Below are 14983 nucleotides of genomic sequence, written 5' to 3'. Positions count from 1 at the left end.
GTAAACAAGCTTATTCTTTTGATATTTGATCTGGTGACCAAGCTTTTGACAGCACGTGACCCTGATAAAAATTATTAAAGATTTAATGCCGTAAAACATTCTGAAAAAGTTTCTTTCACATTTAATGAAAAATGCAGCCCCTATTGAATATACAAGGTTTCTCTTTTATTTTAACAGTAGACGAAGTTTTTGACCCCAGATAACCCTGATTCAACTTTGGTCTTCAGATCGTCAAGGTAAACATTTTGACCAGTTTTGATGAAGTTAGGATCACAAATGTGACCTCTAGAGTGTTGTCAAGCTTTTCGTTTGATTTTACTGGATGACCTAGGTTTTGACTCCACATGACCCAGATTCAAACCCTACCTAGAGGTCATCAAGATAAACATTCTGAATAATTCTCATGACTTTCAAACCTAAACTGTGGACTCTAGAAGGTAAGCATAATTTTCCTATGATCTGTTCTTGTGACCTAGCTTTTTACCCCCTATGACCCAGTTTCAAATTTGATCTAGAGATTATCAACTTAGGCAAGTTTCGTTAAGATTGAGTAATAACTATGGCCTCTAGGGTCTTCACATGTTTTTCCTTTGATTTGACAGGGTGACGTAGTTTTTCACCCCACATGTCCTAGATTCAAACTTGACGTACAGATCATCACGACAAACATTCTTACCAAGTTCCATTAAGCTTGAATTATAACCTGTGGCCTATAGAGTGTTTACAAGCTTTTCCTTTGATCTGACCTACTGCCCTACTTTTCGACCCCGAATAACCAAGTTTAAAATTTAACCTAGAGATCACAAAGACAAACATTCTGACCATGTTTCATAAAGATTGGGTCATGACTGAGGCCTCTAGAGTGCTCACAAAGCAAATGTTGACGAATGCCAGACGACGGACGACGGACAATGACCAGTCACAATAGCTCACCTTGAGCACTTCAAACGGTATTAATACTATTCATGTACAATGTTAAATAGCATACAATCGTCTCAGTGTAAGTCGAAATATCTTTCAAAAAGAGAACAGCAGAGTAAATACAATTGTCCTTGATGGCAAAGTCAAAATTGAAAAGTTAAGGTCTACTGTTTAAAAGTGAAGTATGTTTTGATGACATAATTATGTAAGACAAACAAATTTTCTTTTATTTTATGTCTTTAAAATGTTTTCAACTACACATTCCCATTTGGTTAGCGCAACCAGTGAAAGCAATTTATATTGTATATTTCAACAGGGAAGTTACAGTGTTTAACTGCAACAATTCATTGCAAAACATGTCCTGTATTAAAGTATTGTATTTAATGCAGTAAAACACAGAAAAGGCTACCTGTGCATAAATATTTCACATTGACATTCATGTTGAAACTTTATCGGATATATGTCAAAAATATTACAAATTCAAAAAGATACGCCAGCTGCGATCCACTGTAGTCACCATACAGAAAAGTGTAAAACTATACGTATAAATTATAGTCTCGTCTTTTTTATGTATGCAGGAGGTTATACCCTAATTGTTGCTTTATCACTTTAAGTGACTGTATCAAAAATAAAACATTTTGGTCTCAGAAAATCATATGTTTTGAGCACATCGTGTAATCTTATTTTGTGCCACTTTCGAACTTTAAACACTACATGTGCATTATGATCTAGAGAGTTGTGATTGATTTTATTTTCAAAGTTAACTTGTACGTTGCAACAAGTAAAGCTAAAACATGAAACAATTTTTAAAAATCAACAAAATCCCACTTTCATACGACTTAAGTTTATAATTTGCATTTGTAATCTTATTTATTGGATTGTATACGACATTAAAATCACAAACGGAAGTATCCATTTTTAAGTTATGACCCAGTTGTTAACTGAACATTTTTACCAGGTTTTTAAAAGAAACAATATAGGTTGAAAAATAAGAGGTAAGGGTAGATATCCCGGAAGCAAATTACACTCCGAAACAACCATAAACCGTTCTTATTTCGTGCAGTAATAAAAAGGAAATAAAACTTTGTTTGTACATGTAGTTAGATGTTGAATTAAACAAAGCAAAAGTAGTTGAGCCGCGCTATGAAAAGACCAACATAGTGGCTTTGCGACCAGCATAGATCCAGACCAGCCTGCGCATCCGCGCAGTCTGGTCAGGATCCATGCTGTTCACTTTCAAAGCCTATTGCAATTAGAGAAACCGTTAGCAAACAGCATGGATCCTGATCAGACTGCGCGGATGCGCAGGCTGGTCTGGATCCATGCTGGTCGCATGTTGGTTTTCTCGTGGCGCGGCTCAGTTCATATTCTCCCTTCAGAATTTGAAATCCACGACAGTTCCTCTCCTGCTCTTTAATTTAATCAAATTATACACCACTAATAAATTATCTTATTGGTCCTCCCGTGTAAACCTACTTTAACATTTTGTAACTTTATCAAAATGATCTTTACAGTGTAGAAAATAATCAACTGATACAAAAACTGTGTACTTACTTTTATTTTAGTAAAATAATCCTAGATCATGCAGTAGCTGATGTACGCTAAATATCCCTGGCGTGCCAGTGTAATCTAATCTTGTAAAATGCATGCATTCTGATGTAAACAATTTTCTAAATATTTAGAACTCTTAATGAAGGGGACACAAATCTTATTGACATAGCAAAATTAAACCTGCTATAATAGTTTAACACGAAAACTGTACAATGTTCTCCTTAAATACGTTGAACAAAATTACTAACACTGGCAAGTACAACTGCTGGATGCATTCTTGAAATATTGCTTATATGATGATATTCCAGTTGCTGTTACATTTAGGTGCATTCTTTCGTTCCGATCTTTACTTTTTACCTGTTTCATTTGTATTACTTAACTATTAAGTCTCAGATCTTATATTTTGATTCTAATATAAATGCTTTTGTGCGAGTAGTTTTTTATTTGTTTCAGCATTAAAACAGCTCTTAATAGAGTTTAGAGTTTATTATGATTGAGCCGCGCCATGAGGAAACCAACATAGTGCATTTGCGACCAGCATGGATCCAAACCAGACTGCGCATGCTGTTCGCTTACGGTTTCTCTAATTACAATAGGCATTGAAATGATCGGCAAGGATCCTGACCAGACTGCGCGGATGCAAACCTCCATAACCTGTACCTGTAACTGTCAATCTATTAAGAATCACTTGTTTCTGTGACAGTGTCATTAACAATACTGGATCCAATAAGATTTACATTAAACCGCCCTTGATTATCATCTTTTCAAGATCGGGTTTGAAAACTACGGTGGTATGTTTAGGACTTCCATTTATTTTTTTACGATTAAATCATCTCGTGAGTACTACATCTTATCTCGTGCGATCGACATCTTATCTCGTGCGCATAACATCTTATCTCGAGCGCTCTGCATATTATCACGTGTGCACGACATCTTATCTTGAGCGATAAACATCTCATCTCGTGCGCACGACATCTTATCTCGAGCGCTGAGCATAATATTTTGTGCGCACGACATCTTATCTTGAGCGATCAACAACTGATTTCGTGCGCACGATATCCTATCTCGTGCGCCTGACACCTTATCTCGGGCGTACGACATGTTATCTCGAGCGCTCGACATCTAATCTTGTGCGCACGACATTTTATTTTAAGAGATCGACATCTCATCTCGGGCGTACGACAACTTATCTCGAGCGCTCGACATATTCTCTCGTGCGCACGACATCTTATCTTGTATGGGCGACACGTTGAAGTTTGCAGGAGTTGGTCAGTCTGACGAAGGAATGAATATGTCCTACAAAGGACGAGTTGGCAAAGTTCTACGTTGAGCTACCAAGTCGTATGTAGGAGTTACAATATCCTACATAGGAGTTATTAATTCGTGCGTAGGAGGTAGTACTTAAGACATACGAAGGAGTATGTAAGTCGTACGTAGGACTTACTACAATATTTTCCTGGCATCAGTATCCTCTCATATAAATGTTATGAGCGACAGTTTCAAATTAAAAGATCCGTAACTCAGTTTAAAATTTACTTTGGCGATGATCTTTCATATTACACGATTCGACACATGGTTACGGTATCTGTTTGACTGCAGATAAATTGTCATATCTCCCTATTAATATACCTACTGATAGTGGTTATATCAAAGAACGAATTTTGACTAGTTGATAGGTCATACATGGGATGAGCGTAATTATTTTACGAGTAACAGTTACTAGTTACTACAATGTATAATTATACTAAATACACGTTTGAAAGAAATAGGAATAATTATATATAACGTATAAAGACCTTGCCATACCAAGTGGTTACTTTATATTGGTGCAGTTCCAGAACTGCAGGTATGATTCATTAAAGGGAGGTATGTAGAAACAAATGTTTTTAATCAATATAAAAATGCAATTTAACATAGATATTGTAATTTCAAAGTTTCTTTACAAGCCCTTTATCATATATGAATGCACTCTAAATAAATAATGTGTTCAGTACTTTTATTGTATGGAAGATAGCGAATCCCATGATTTATATATAATACTGTTCTTTTAAAAGCTTTACAACAAAGAAATTTTAAAACATACTTCTTGCAAAGCTATAAAAATGTTTGAAAATAGTACAACTAATGTTTAAGCTTTTGAAGTATATTATGTCAGTAAACAAGAAGATTATAAAGCATATTTTTGATCATTCGTCGTGATAATCACTTATAAATTAGTGATCATTCGAATTTAAACGAGTATAGTGTTAAAGACAAGCTTATTGGCCGCCTTTGCGTTGTTTATTGGAAATTATATATTATTATTATACCACATTTATATAGCACTCTTTTCATGCACTTGTACACGTTCAAAAGTGCTTTACAGAATAAATTGCAAAAGTACAAACAAATACGTATACAAAGACAATGCATTCCACATTAACAAAAATCATGAATAAAAACAAGTATAATTTAAAAAAAAAAAAAAAAACAAGATAAAAAAAAAAAAATAAATAAATAAATGTATCGGTCAGTTAACAAAATATTGTACAAAGAAGTGGGTTTTGAGCAGGCTTTTGAAAGCAGCTAGCGTGTCAGCTTCCCTGATCTTGACAGGAAGAGAGTTCCAAAGCTTTGGAGCAGTGCACGAAAAGCTGCGATTGCCATACATCATGGTATTAGATTTTGGCATAACCAGTGACAGCGTGTCTTGCGATCTTAGGGTCCTGACCGGTTTATACACTTCTAGCATATCCCTAATATAGGCAGGGGACTGATTGTGTAACGCCTTAAAGGTGTGGGTCAGAACCTTGTACTGCACCCTGTATTTCACTGGCAACCAGTGAAGCTCCTTCAGAACCGGTGTTATATGACTGCGACGGGGCGTCTTAGTGATTACGCGAGCTGCAGTGTTCTGGACATGTTGCAACTTGTTAAGTGTGCTGTTTGGTATACCACTTAACAAGGCATTACAGTAGTCTAACCGTGAAGTAACCAGGCTGTTTATAAGGGTTTTTTTAGCATCACTGGTAAGATACCGTCTGATGTGACCTATTCTGCGAAGTTGTGCATATCCAGCCCGGCACACCGAGTTGACTTGTTGTTCCATATCCATACCGCTGTCAAATACTGCTCCAAGATTCCTAACACATTTCGTGGATTTTATCATAGAATCACCGACCTTCACAGAAACGTCATCAATGTACTTGGAGTTACGCTTTGATGTCAATAGCATTACCTCAGTTTTGTCAGCATTGAGCTTCAGCATGTTGGAATTCATCCACGAGACAATTTCAGTCAGACAGCTCTCAATGCGGCGCAAAGCTTCACTTCTGGCCACAGCCTCTATCGGCTTAAAAGATAGGTATAATTGAGAGTCATCAGCGTAGAAATGATGAAGAAGTCCATGACGTCTACATATGGCACCCACGGGTTTAGTGTACATGATATAGTTCTTTGGACCAAGCACTGATCCCTGGGGCACACTGTATTTCATCAACGTAGGCGTCGACAACTCACCATCAACGCATACAGTTTGATAGCGGTCACTAAGATATGATGACATCCATGCAAGTGCTTTGTCTGTGACTCCAAAATGATGTTCGAGCCTGTGTAACAGTGTTTGGTGATCAATCGTGTCGAAAGCCGCAGAAAGATCGAGTAGCACGAGGACTGTTACAGAATTTTGATCGAGAGATGTGAGGATGTCATTCTGTACCTTTATCAAAGCCGACTCAGTTGAATGAAACTTTCTGTAAGCAGACTGCAGTCCCTCATGTAGCTCATTTTCACTCAAGTGCCGCTCAAGAAATAAGGGTTGATTTATCAGTCATCGACTTTGTTTCATTGTCTTCTATCTAGAGTTTCTATAATTTATCAGATTACCTCAGGGCTATGCAAGTTTCTGTATAACGTTGATGAAAACATAAAAGAAAACATAAAATACGCGTGTTTCTCTGCGATGAGAATCGTAGAGAGAATGTTACTAAGGCACGACTTTTGAAGATAAATTGCACGTTATTTAACACGCCTACCCAAACCAAAACAAAAAAAGGAATGGAGTGAATGACAAGAAAAATACCATTACTGTATCAGTAAATGACTGTTTAGTCATTCAGTGTAGTCTATCACTAGTCTTGCATTTAATGCATGACTTGTAAATGACTTTTCGTGGTTCCTCTATGTATTTAGATATAATTTTATGTGACGGGTCATGTTAGAATAATAATAAAATGTTTGAAACTCGTACTATGTGAGGCAATAACGACGAAAAGGCGAAAAGGCGTTAGTCTGGTCAATGGATTAAAGCTAGAGATGTCACATTTTAAATGACATCTTTGTAAATGAATTATGTTGGGTTAATCACTAAGTTACATGTATGTTGCCTTAGTCACAAACTGAATTTTGATAGGTTCTTGTGTGTTTTTATTGACCTGAACTGCTCCGCTTAGCATTGATTTTAATCCGCCAGAATGTCTCAGACTGCACCACAGACACTCTAATTTTTCAAACTTTTATGGGGGAGTATACCCCCATACCCCCCTACCAAACTCACCCTTTCGGCGCTCGATCTATCGGGCCTGCAACTTATAAAAAGGCAGAAACGCCCCTGGGGATTGTCATTTAACGAAAGTATATATCTTACTAGTCTTTCTCTGAACTTCAAAAATTGGAAAATGCATTTGCCAAACTGCGTGTTTTAGGTGACATATACGTGACTTGAACATCCTTCTGTATTGTCACGTTGTGTCAGTGGGAGGAGAAGTTGTTCGAAGTGTCTAAATATCAACAAAGGGTCCAAACCACAAATGGACACGAAACATTACGACATGTTAACAGACTTACGGACAAGCAACATATCCAGTTCCATTTCATACAAAATGCCAAAAGATCCATCTGGATAACAGGTGTACCCAATAGACTTTTGTTTACCAGATAAACCTAATATGTAGAACATAAGAATATAATTTTATCAATATCTAAAGTGGCCTTAAGATTTCTTTTTCGATAGCTGATACCTATAAATTAAATGGATATACACTGTCGTAAACCTGTATAACCGCATCGGCAGCCAAGTAGTAGAGCGTCCGCTTCGTGTGCAGGAGGTCGTGGGTTCGATCGTCATTACATAGTATGAAAAATGTTACCAGTTGTTCCCTTGCTTGGCGCTCAGTATAAAGGAAATCTCATGGCGATGGATTCAATCAGGAATGAGGTGTCGAGAGTGATTAATAGAAGTTGTAGAACTTGCTTCACAATCGGCCGAAGATAAATTTGTATTTACTAAACTAAACACCGGCATGCAATGAATAACTTTCGACTGATGAATAGGATATGGTGACAACTTCATAAAAATCTGCTACTGATTCGTGCAAAGTGCAGAATGGTAACGTACTGCATTTTAATGCATCTCATGCAAAGTCACATCGGATTCCGACTTATCTGCAACACTGTGGGGAATCACTTGATCAAAATAATCTCTAAACCAAAGTTATATTTTGAAGAACATGAATAAATTTCCTGTCATGATAAGATATGAAATTTAAACATAGCCTATCATGTGACTAATGAAAATTGTTAAATTATCATGTAGTTGACAATAATGATAGATATCATGTCATTACAAACACTAAGGAAAATAATAAGTATCAGTTTCTTGAAGTGTTCCAGATAATCAAAATGTTATTGTGTTTGAAATCTATGTAGTTTTAGGATACATGTAGGCTGGCATATGATAGGCTATATTTCAAATTTACAGCAAAAGATGTTTCAATAGTATCCCATATTATTCATATTTTGATTTTGATTAAGATGTTATTTTGATCATGTGATTCCCCGCAGTGTGCAATAACATTTTATCATCGTCAAATTATAAAATCGGTTTATATATTTTAATATTATGTAGCTACACGTTGAGGCGGATGAACAATATTTTGAATTTTAATCAAATACATTTCAATACAAAGCTTCCGCCAAGATTTAACAAAACGTTAACATCTCAATGACAAGTAATAGCAGTAATATATCAATCATAAAACTCTCTTTAACAATTTTTGGCAACCCTCCGCGAAAGATATATGTTATCGTTGTTTATCATTACTGGAAATGTTTGAAATGAAACGAATACTTGTTTATCTTATATATAGGGGCTTCATATTTTTTATCATACATCAACTAATTCAACTCACAACTTGAAAATATATTACATTTGGTGATCACATGATGAACGATATTTCGACCATATACTGAAACATTTAAATATTAAAATAAATTTAAAAAAAAAACACCAAAAAGCAAAAAAAAAACAAAAAAACGAACAAACAAAAAAAAAAACAGAAAAGAAAAGAAAAACACATGTTCTTCGAAGGAGTTGTTTCGCGTACAGTAGTTATATGTGTCTTAAGTATTGATATCGCATTTCTAATATCATTATAACAACATGAAAACATACAATATCTTTCTACAACACAATTATTCATGAATATTAAATAAATTTTGTGGTAAGTTGACAACGTGTACAACGGAACAAAGTAATAACGCTTTTTATATCATGCTAGTGTTTTTTCATACAGATTTAGTGTTTTAAATTAAATGCCGATGATATTTAAATGTGGTCTGTGACCTGCTTGTGTGCTAAGAGGAAATTTCAGATTGCGATCATATTGAAAAGGACAAATTTCGTAACATTGACCTAATTGTGGAAGACGAACAACCTCTTAAGTAATGTTTTAAATCTTCGAAATTTGAAATGACGAGTGTTTACCAATTCATGTACATTATCATTTTATTTTGCAGTTAATTGGTGGACTTCTTCGTTATTAAATGGCTGAAGTTAGTGGTAGGACGCTTGGGCGATCATCGGGGCCTTCAATTGTCAGTATAAGACTTATAAGTAGAATATACATATCTCTTTCATTAATATTTGAACTGTTTTGAGCCTTTGTGCCCAGTTTAAGTTGTTCAGGCTGCACTTTTTATGTATCTTCAGAGATATTTCCAATACCTTTGCTGTCGTGTTAAAGTTTTATGAGATGAAAATGTTTCTTTCAGGATCTTATCTGCGATGAAGAAGGGACAATAGACTTTCCTTGGCTTCAGCGGAAAGAGAGGTAGCTTTTTATTTTTATCGCATAGTGCGGCAATTTTCCTTTGATCTTTGCAGCATGTTATACATGGTAACACACATTATTACTACAAAACTGTGCTGATATCTTACAAAACTGTTCCGATATATATCGGAACACTTTTTCTCTATGGAGTTTCATAAGAAAAAAAGTGTTCCGATATATATCAGCACAGTAAAACTGTTCTGATATATATCGGAACACTTTTTCTCTATTGAGGTCCTATCAAGGGAGTATAATTTTTTCCTTTCAAAGAAAAGATGATTTTAGCTCCAATTTACAGTTCACAGAGAAAGAATATATATATCGCAACACTTTTTTTCTTACAATGGCAAGGTCCTATGGAGGGAGTATTATTTTTTCCTGCCAATGAAAACATGATTTTATTTCAAATTTATTGTTCACGGAGATAGAGTGATCACAAACACCTGCATCTATAAAGTAAAAGATTAAATAAACTAGAATATTTCGAAGATTCGATATTTATCATTATCTCTAAATGAACATCAGAAATACAGGATTGTCATGAAATATGAAATTCAAAGTTTTCTTAAATGTTTCTTAAAACTGAAAAGCGCTAAAAAAGTATCCGCTATGTGCTATTTTGCTAAAATGTATCTGCTATGGCACTATAATGTATGTGCTACGGGTAGGTCAATTATATAATCATTATGAACAACAATTCCAACACACTGTTACAACAGTTCTCGTACGATATTAAAACTGAAAAGTGCATCCAGAGAATGAGTGGTTTCCAGAAAATAAACCCTTAAAACTTGGATCACTGCGTTTATTATCCACTGACTCGTCATTATCCTTTAGAACACTTTCAGCATTTTTCTCATTGACCGTTTCACACTGTGCCTTGATTGTCGTCTGCGGTGGATTTAGTGTGTTTGAAATTTCTTTCAACATTGCGGGAGACGGTTTTTGGTATTTCCTAACCCCGGTAGTGGATCTGTGGCCAGTTCGTTTCATAATCTCTTCCTCGGGAATTCCTCCTTGGTAGAGTGTTGTGGCACACGTTTTCTTACCACTATGGTTTGTGTATCTACCTTCTAAACCTGCAGACGAACAAATGTCTTTCATGAAAGTTTTTAACTTATTAATTCCAACAACTTGTTCCCCGTAACGCAAGTGTCCCTCGGATTTGTTTAAAGGCCGCCGATAAAATGGACCCGAAAGCCCCAATGCATTCAGATACTGCTCATAAAAGTCAACAATTCCACTATTTTCATCATAATGTCTTATAATTTTTGGTTCAATACGCCTGTGTTTTAATCCTCCATTGTACGTTTTACTGTTTGTACCTTTAAATTCTATGTAACGACCATTTTCGTCACTCCCGATTGCAAATTGGTTACAGTTTAATGTTCGGTGTTCATCCAAAGCCCTTAATCCGAAAAATTTACAGTTATAGAAATACATGGTATGCTGAAGAGCAACAGATGAACTGTTCCCAAATACACCTTTAGACCACAAAATCTTTTCATCTTCTTCATTGACTGGTTTTGCCTCCCTCTGACCAATACCTAACCCATCCTTTGTCAGCTTTTTCATCTGAGCATCTAGTACCTCGCGGAACCTCGCGTATCGTGCATTCGTCTCATCCAAGAAGTTTTTATCATAGATGCCAGAAGATCGGAGATTTCTCAAGAGTCCACAGGCAATATTATATAGCGATCCAGGTGGGTAGGGGGAACCATCCTGCTTTCTTGCTTCTACCACAAAACTGCAAGTATAAAAACATACTAGTTAATGTTGTACTTTCCATGAATTCAAAAATCTAAAAAGAATTGCACAATACATCAATGTGGCATTGTGCTCACTGCTACAAGGAGACACCACTGTTTATAAATTATATGACTGAAAACTTGTTGAAAAAGACGTTAAATCCGAACACACACACACACACACACACTAAGATTTTACCAGTTACAAATCTAAATCGACATGGCCGTCGACTTATTTTGACTAACAACGTACATTTCCATGCAAAAAAGTTGAAAACTTTCTGAAAAGTACCAGTTTTCGAAATCGTAATTTTGCCTATTTTTATAATTGGAAAGCTACATTTTTACGCCATTAAACATGAAAAGTGATTCTTAAAAGCTATTTTAATCACCATCGGATACCTTTATTCAGGAATGTCTAGTTTAAAACTATCTTGCCAAGCAAAGCTCTATTAAGGATGAGTTAGATAAAACTGTATTTAGAAATATATATCCTAAGAATGCCATTTTTAGTGACCACAAATATATTTTTCAACAACATTTGGAGTTCATTCAGCAAAAACTAGAAACTGTTGGGCTAGTTCGAAATATCCAGTCTACAGTGAATAGGCTCCAATTTATATAGAATGCAGTCGCAGCCAAATCTCAAAGCGTTTGCAACTGATCTCGTCACTTCAACAAACCTGTATAATTCACAATGCTACATCTTGATTGCATTTTAATTGAAACAAAGGTACATGTGCTTTTTGACTTACCGTGAAAGGTGGGTGTTGATATCGCATTCCTCGAGTGGTGGAATTTCCTCTCCGTCCAGTTTCCGAACGGATCTCCAAGCCTCAAATACAGAGGTGGCCCACTTTGTACTCCTCTCGGTGTTACCCGATTTCTGGTCCTTGATCAGTGCGTCAAAATCTTCAGTTTTGGTAGTTTTTCCAAAGCGATTTTCACAATGTGTATCCACACCTAACAGTTCACAATTTTCTCCAGTCGGTAGTTTCAACGTAAAACTACCGAAAAAGTCTGCACTGGTACAATCCTCTACAAGATTTTTAAACTGAGAATCTGACAAGTCAAACGATTCCTTGTTTTCAAATAAATCCAGAGCTTGCGACAACACTATATCGTCTTCTTGCATACTTTCAATCTCGTCAAGAACCTGAGATAAAAATATGTCCTGTCCATCATCTAATTTTAAATCGGAATCCGACATATTTTGATTTTTTATACTCCGTTTTTGTTGTTTTTTTCGTTGTTTTATTTCTGATAGCTTATTCGCGTTTACGTAGCTATACAGCATGAGATAGCGCACTGAAATGAAAAATATTACTTGGGCGCTGAAGCAAATTAGACTCCGAGATAAGCGTTTGGCCAATGAAATGCAAAGAGTAAATACAAATGTAGAAATCTGTTGGATACTTTTACCTGGGGAACACATTTTCTAAAACAGAACGTTTCTGGGTTTCAGTCAGTGAGGTGCAGAAAGGGAATCATAAGTGTAAAAATAATTATAAAAATTAATTTAAATGATAGATCTATAAACGAAAATAATAAATAAATTGAAATGATAGAACTATGCGATAAAACAGTTATAATATGTGATGCTCGTGTGTTACGAGGATATATCAGAGCTAGGGGTACATCTCGGTATATTTCTCTTCACATATCTGTCTCGGCCTAACGGCCTCGACGATATGTGCAGAGAAAAATACCCTCGATGTACCCCTAGCTCTGATATATCCTGGTAACACACTCTCACACATACTATAACTATTACTTATCGCATAGTGCGGCAATTTTCCTTTGATCTTTGCAGCATGTTATACATAGTAACACACATTATTACTACAAAACTGTGCTGATATCTTACAAAACTGTTGCGATATATATCAACACGGAAATCTCTATGGAGTTTCATAAGAAAAAAAGTGTTCCGATATATATCAGCACAGTAAAACTGTTCCGATATATATCGGAACACTTTTTCTCTATTGAGGTCTTATCAAGGGAGTATAATTTTTTCCTTTCAAAGAAAAGATGATTTTAGCTCAGTCCAATTTACAGTTCACAGAGAAAGAATTGTCACAAACACCTACATTTATAAAGTAAAAGAATAAATAAACTAGAATATTTCAAAAACACATGAAATATATGAAATTCTGAGATTTCTCAAATGTTTCTTTTTCTTTGATTTTTTTTACAAACAAAACAAGTTTTACAATATGTCTGGCCAATGAAATGCAAAGATTTAAAACCAATGCAGAAATTTGTTGGGTACTTTTATCTGGGGAACACATTTTCTAAAACAGAAGTTTTAGTGTTTCAGTCAGCGAGGCGCAGAAAGGGAATCAAAATAGTAAAAATAATAATAAACAAATTTAAATGAAAATAATATATAAATTTTAATGATAAACTATGCGATAAAACAGTCATAATATGTAATGCTCGTGTGTTACCAGGATATATCAGAGCTAGGGGTATATCTCGTTATTTTTCTCTTCACATATCTGTCTCGGCCTACCGGCCTCGACGATATGTGCAGAGAAAAATACCCTCGATGTACCCCTAGCTCTGATATATCCTGGTAACACACTCTCACACATACTATAACTATTACATATCAATCAAAATGAACACGCCGTTCGATTTTTTTAATTCTGTAGCGTGGAAAAACGGGAAAAGATCGGTTTTTATTAATTACGCACATACGTGTATACTGAGTTACTGAATTGCATGTACTTTGTAACATCATATTTAAAGTTATGCAGATAATGTCATACAACCGATATGGAATTTTAAATTACGATTTCGGTCTTATTGCAATTGTAAATGGATATTAAATTTGAATTTAAAACAATATATGAAAATACGTCTCTTATACTTTCTTATTTCTAAAAGACTTAGAAATAGTGTTCGCAATTGAACAATGTTTATTTTTGAAAGTACAATAAATAATATTCGTTAAAGCTAAAACCGAACTGTAATTTGATTTGTTAACATAGAGTTTGTTTCCTTTTAAAAAGCATAGCAATGCAAAACTTATACCTTATGACCAATACCAGAAGAAAACAGTAAGTGGATATGCTACATGTCAAGAGAAGGAACTTGTAAAATAACGATTTCAGTTTGCAGGGCTTTGGAAACAAACATTTTACAGATTCCAGTCATATCAAACATATCACAATGAAAGCAACATTGAAATATTTATGATTGCTAAATTTCAAATATTATTCCCATCATATTTGTTAAAATAAAAACTTATTACATTAATCACATGTCATTGAGTATTTCTCTTTATTTTTGAAACCTGATAAAAGTTTTTTATATTACAAATATAAAATAAATTATTTAACAAGTACAAAATATAATGAACATGCAGATGTAGACTGGCTCACGTCCTTATGTTTGTTCTTATTTACATATTTCTTCATTAAGAGGGAAGTAACTCCAGAAGGTTGTATTGACATTGACTTTTTTATTGTCCCTGGCTCCGAACATAGGTATGGTTCAGCCATCAGTTATCGCATAGTGCGGCAATTTTCCTTTGATCTTTGCAGCATGTTATACATAGTAACACACATTATTACTACAAAACTGTGCTGATATCTTACAAAACTGTTGCGATATATATCAACACGGAAATCTCTATGGAGTTTCATAAGAAAAAAAGTGTTCCGA

The 14983-nt window shown here is 35.1% G+C and overlaps 2 protein-coding genes across 3 annotated transcripts in view; one reads left to right on the top strand and one right to left on the bottom strand.

The window, feature by feature from the left end:
* Positions 1-4137: 4137 nt before the first annotated feature.
* Positions 4138-14983, top strand: part of LOC123535263 (guanylate-binding protein 3-like) — a 29706-nt gene continuing 18860 nt past the window's right edge. Inside the window, exons 1-3 of one of the 2 annotated variants that reach the window (XM_053520125.1) lie at positions 4138-4318; positions 9247-9324; positions 9502-9560. In XM_053520125.1, coding sequence (XP_053376100.1) covers positions 9274-9324; positions 9502-9560 — 110 coding nt within the window. In that variant the 5' untranslated portion in view covers positions 4138-4318; positions 9247-9273. Of the gene's footprint in view, positions 4339-9246; positions 9325-9501; positions 9561-14983 lie in introns of both variants that reach the window. The other variant, XM_045317853.2, reaches the window with a different exon arrangement.
* LOC123530473 (uncharacterized protein KIAA1958 homolog) lies at positions 10042-12548 on the bottom strand. The gene is made up of 2 exons (XM_045311249.2): positions 12064-12548; positions 10042-11307 (listed from the first exon to the last, which is right to left on the bottom strand). The coding sequence occupies exons 1-2, from the start codon at positions 12516-12518 to the stop codon at positions 10293-10295; spliced, it is 1470 nt and encodes a 489-aa protein (XP_045167184.2). The 5' UTR covers positions 12519-12548; the 3' UTR covers positions 10042-10292.

The sequence above is a fragment of the Mercenaria mercenaria genome, chromosome 12 (genome assembly GCF_021730395.1).
Source record: "Mercenaria mercenaria strain notata chromosome 12, MADL_Memer_1, whole genome shotgun sequence".
NCBI classification, from domain to species: Eukaryota; Metazoa; Mollusca; class Bivalvia; order Venerida; family Veneridae; genus Mercenaria; species Mercenaria mercenaria.
Note: the sequence above shows the minus strand (reverse complement) of the source record. Positions and strands in the feature narration are given on the sequence as shown.

Excerpts from the sequence above, each read along its gene's own strand:
- LOC123530473 (XM_045311249.2), bottom strand. The coding sequence starts at position 12,518 with ATGTCGGATTCCGATTTAAAATTAGATGATGGACAGGACATATTTTTA. Across the intron at positions 11,308-12,063 it reads ATCAACACCCACCTTTCACG|TTTTGTGGTAGAAGCAAGAA; the intron begins GTAAGTCAAAAA and ends TTATACTTGCAG.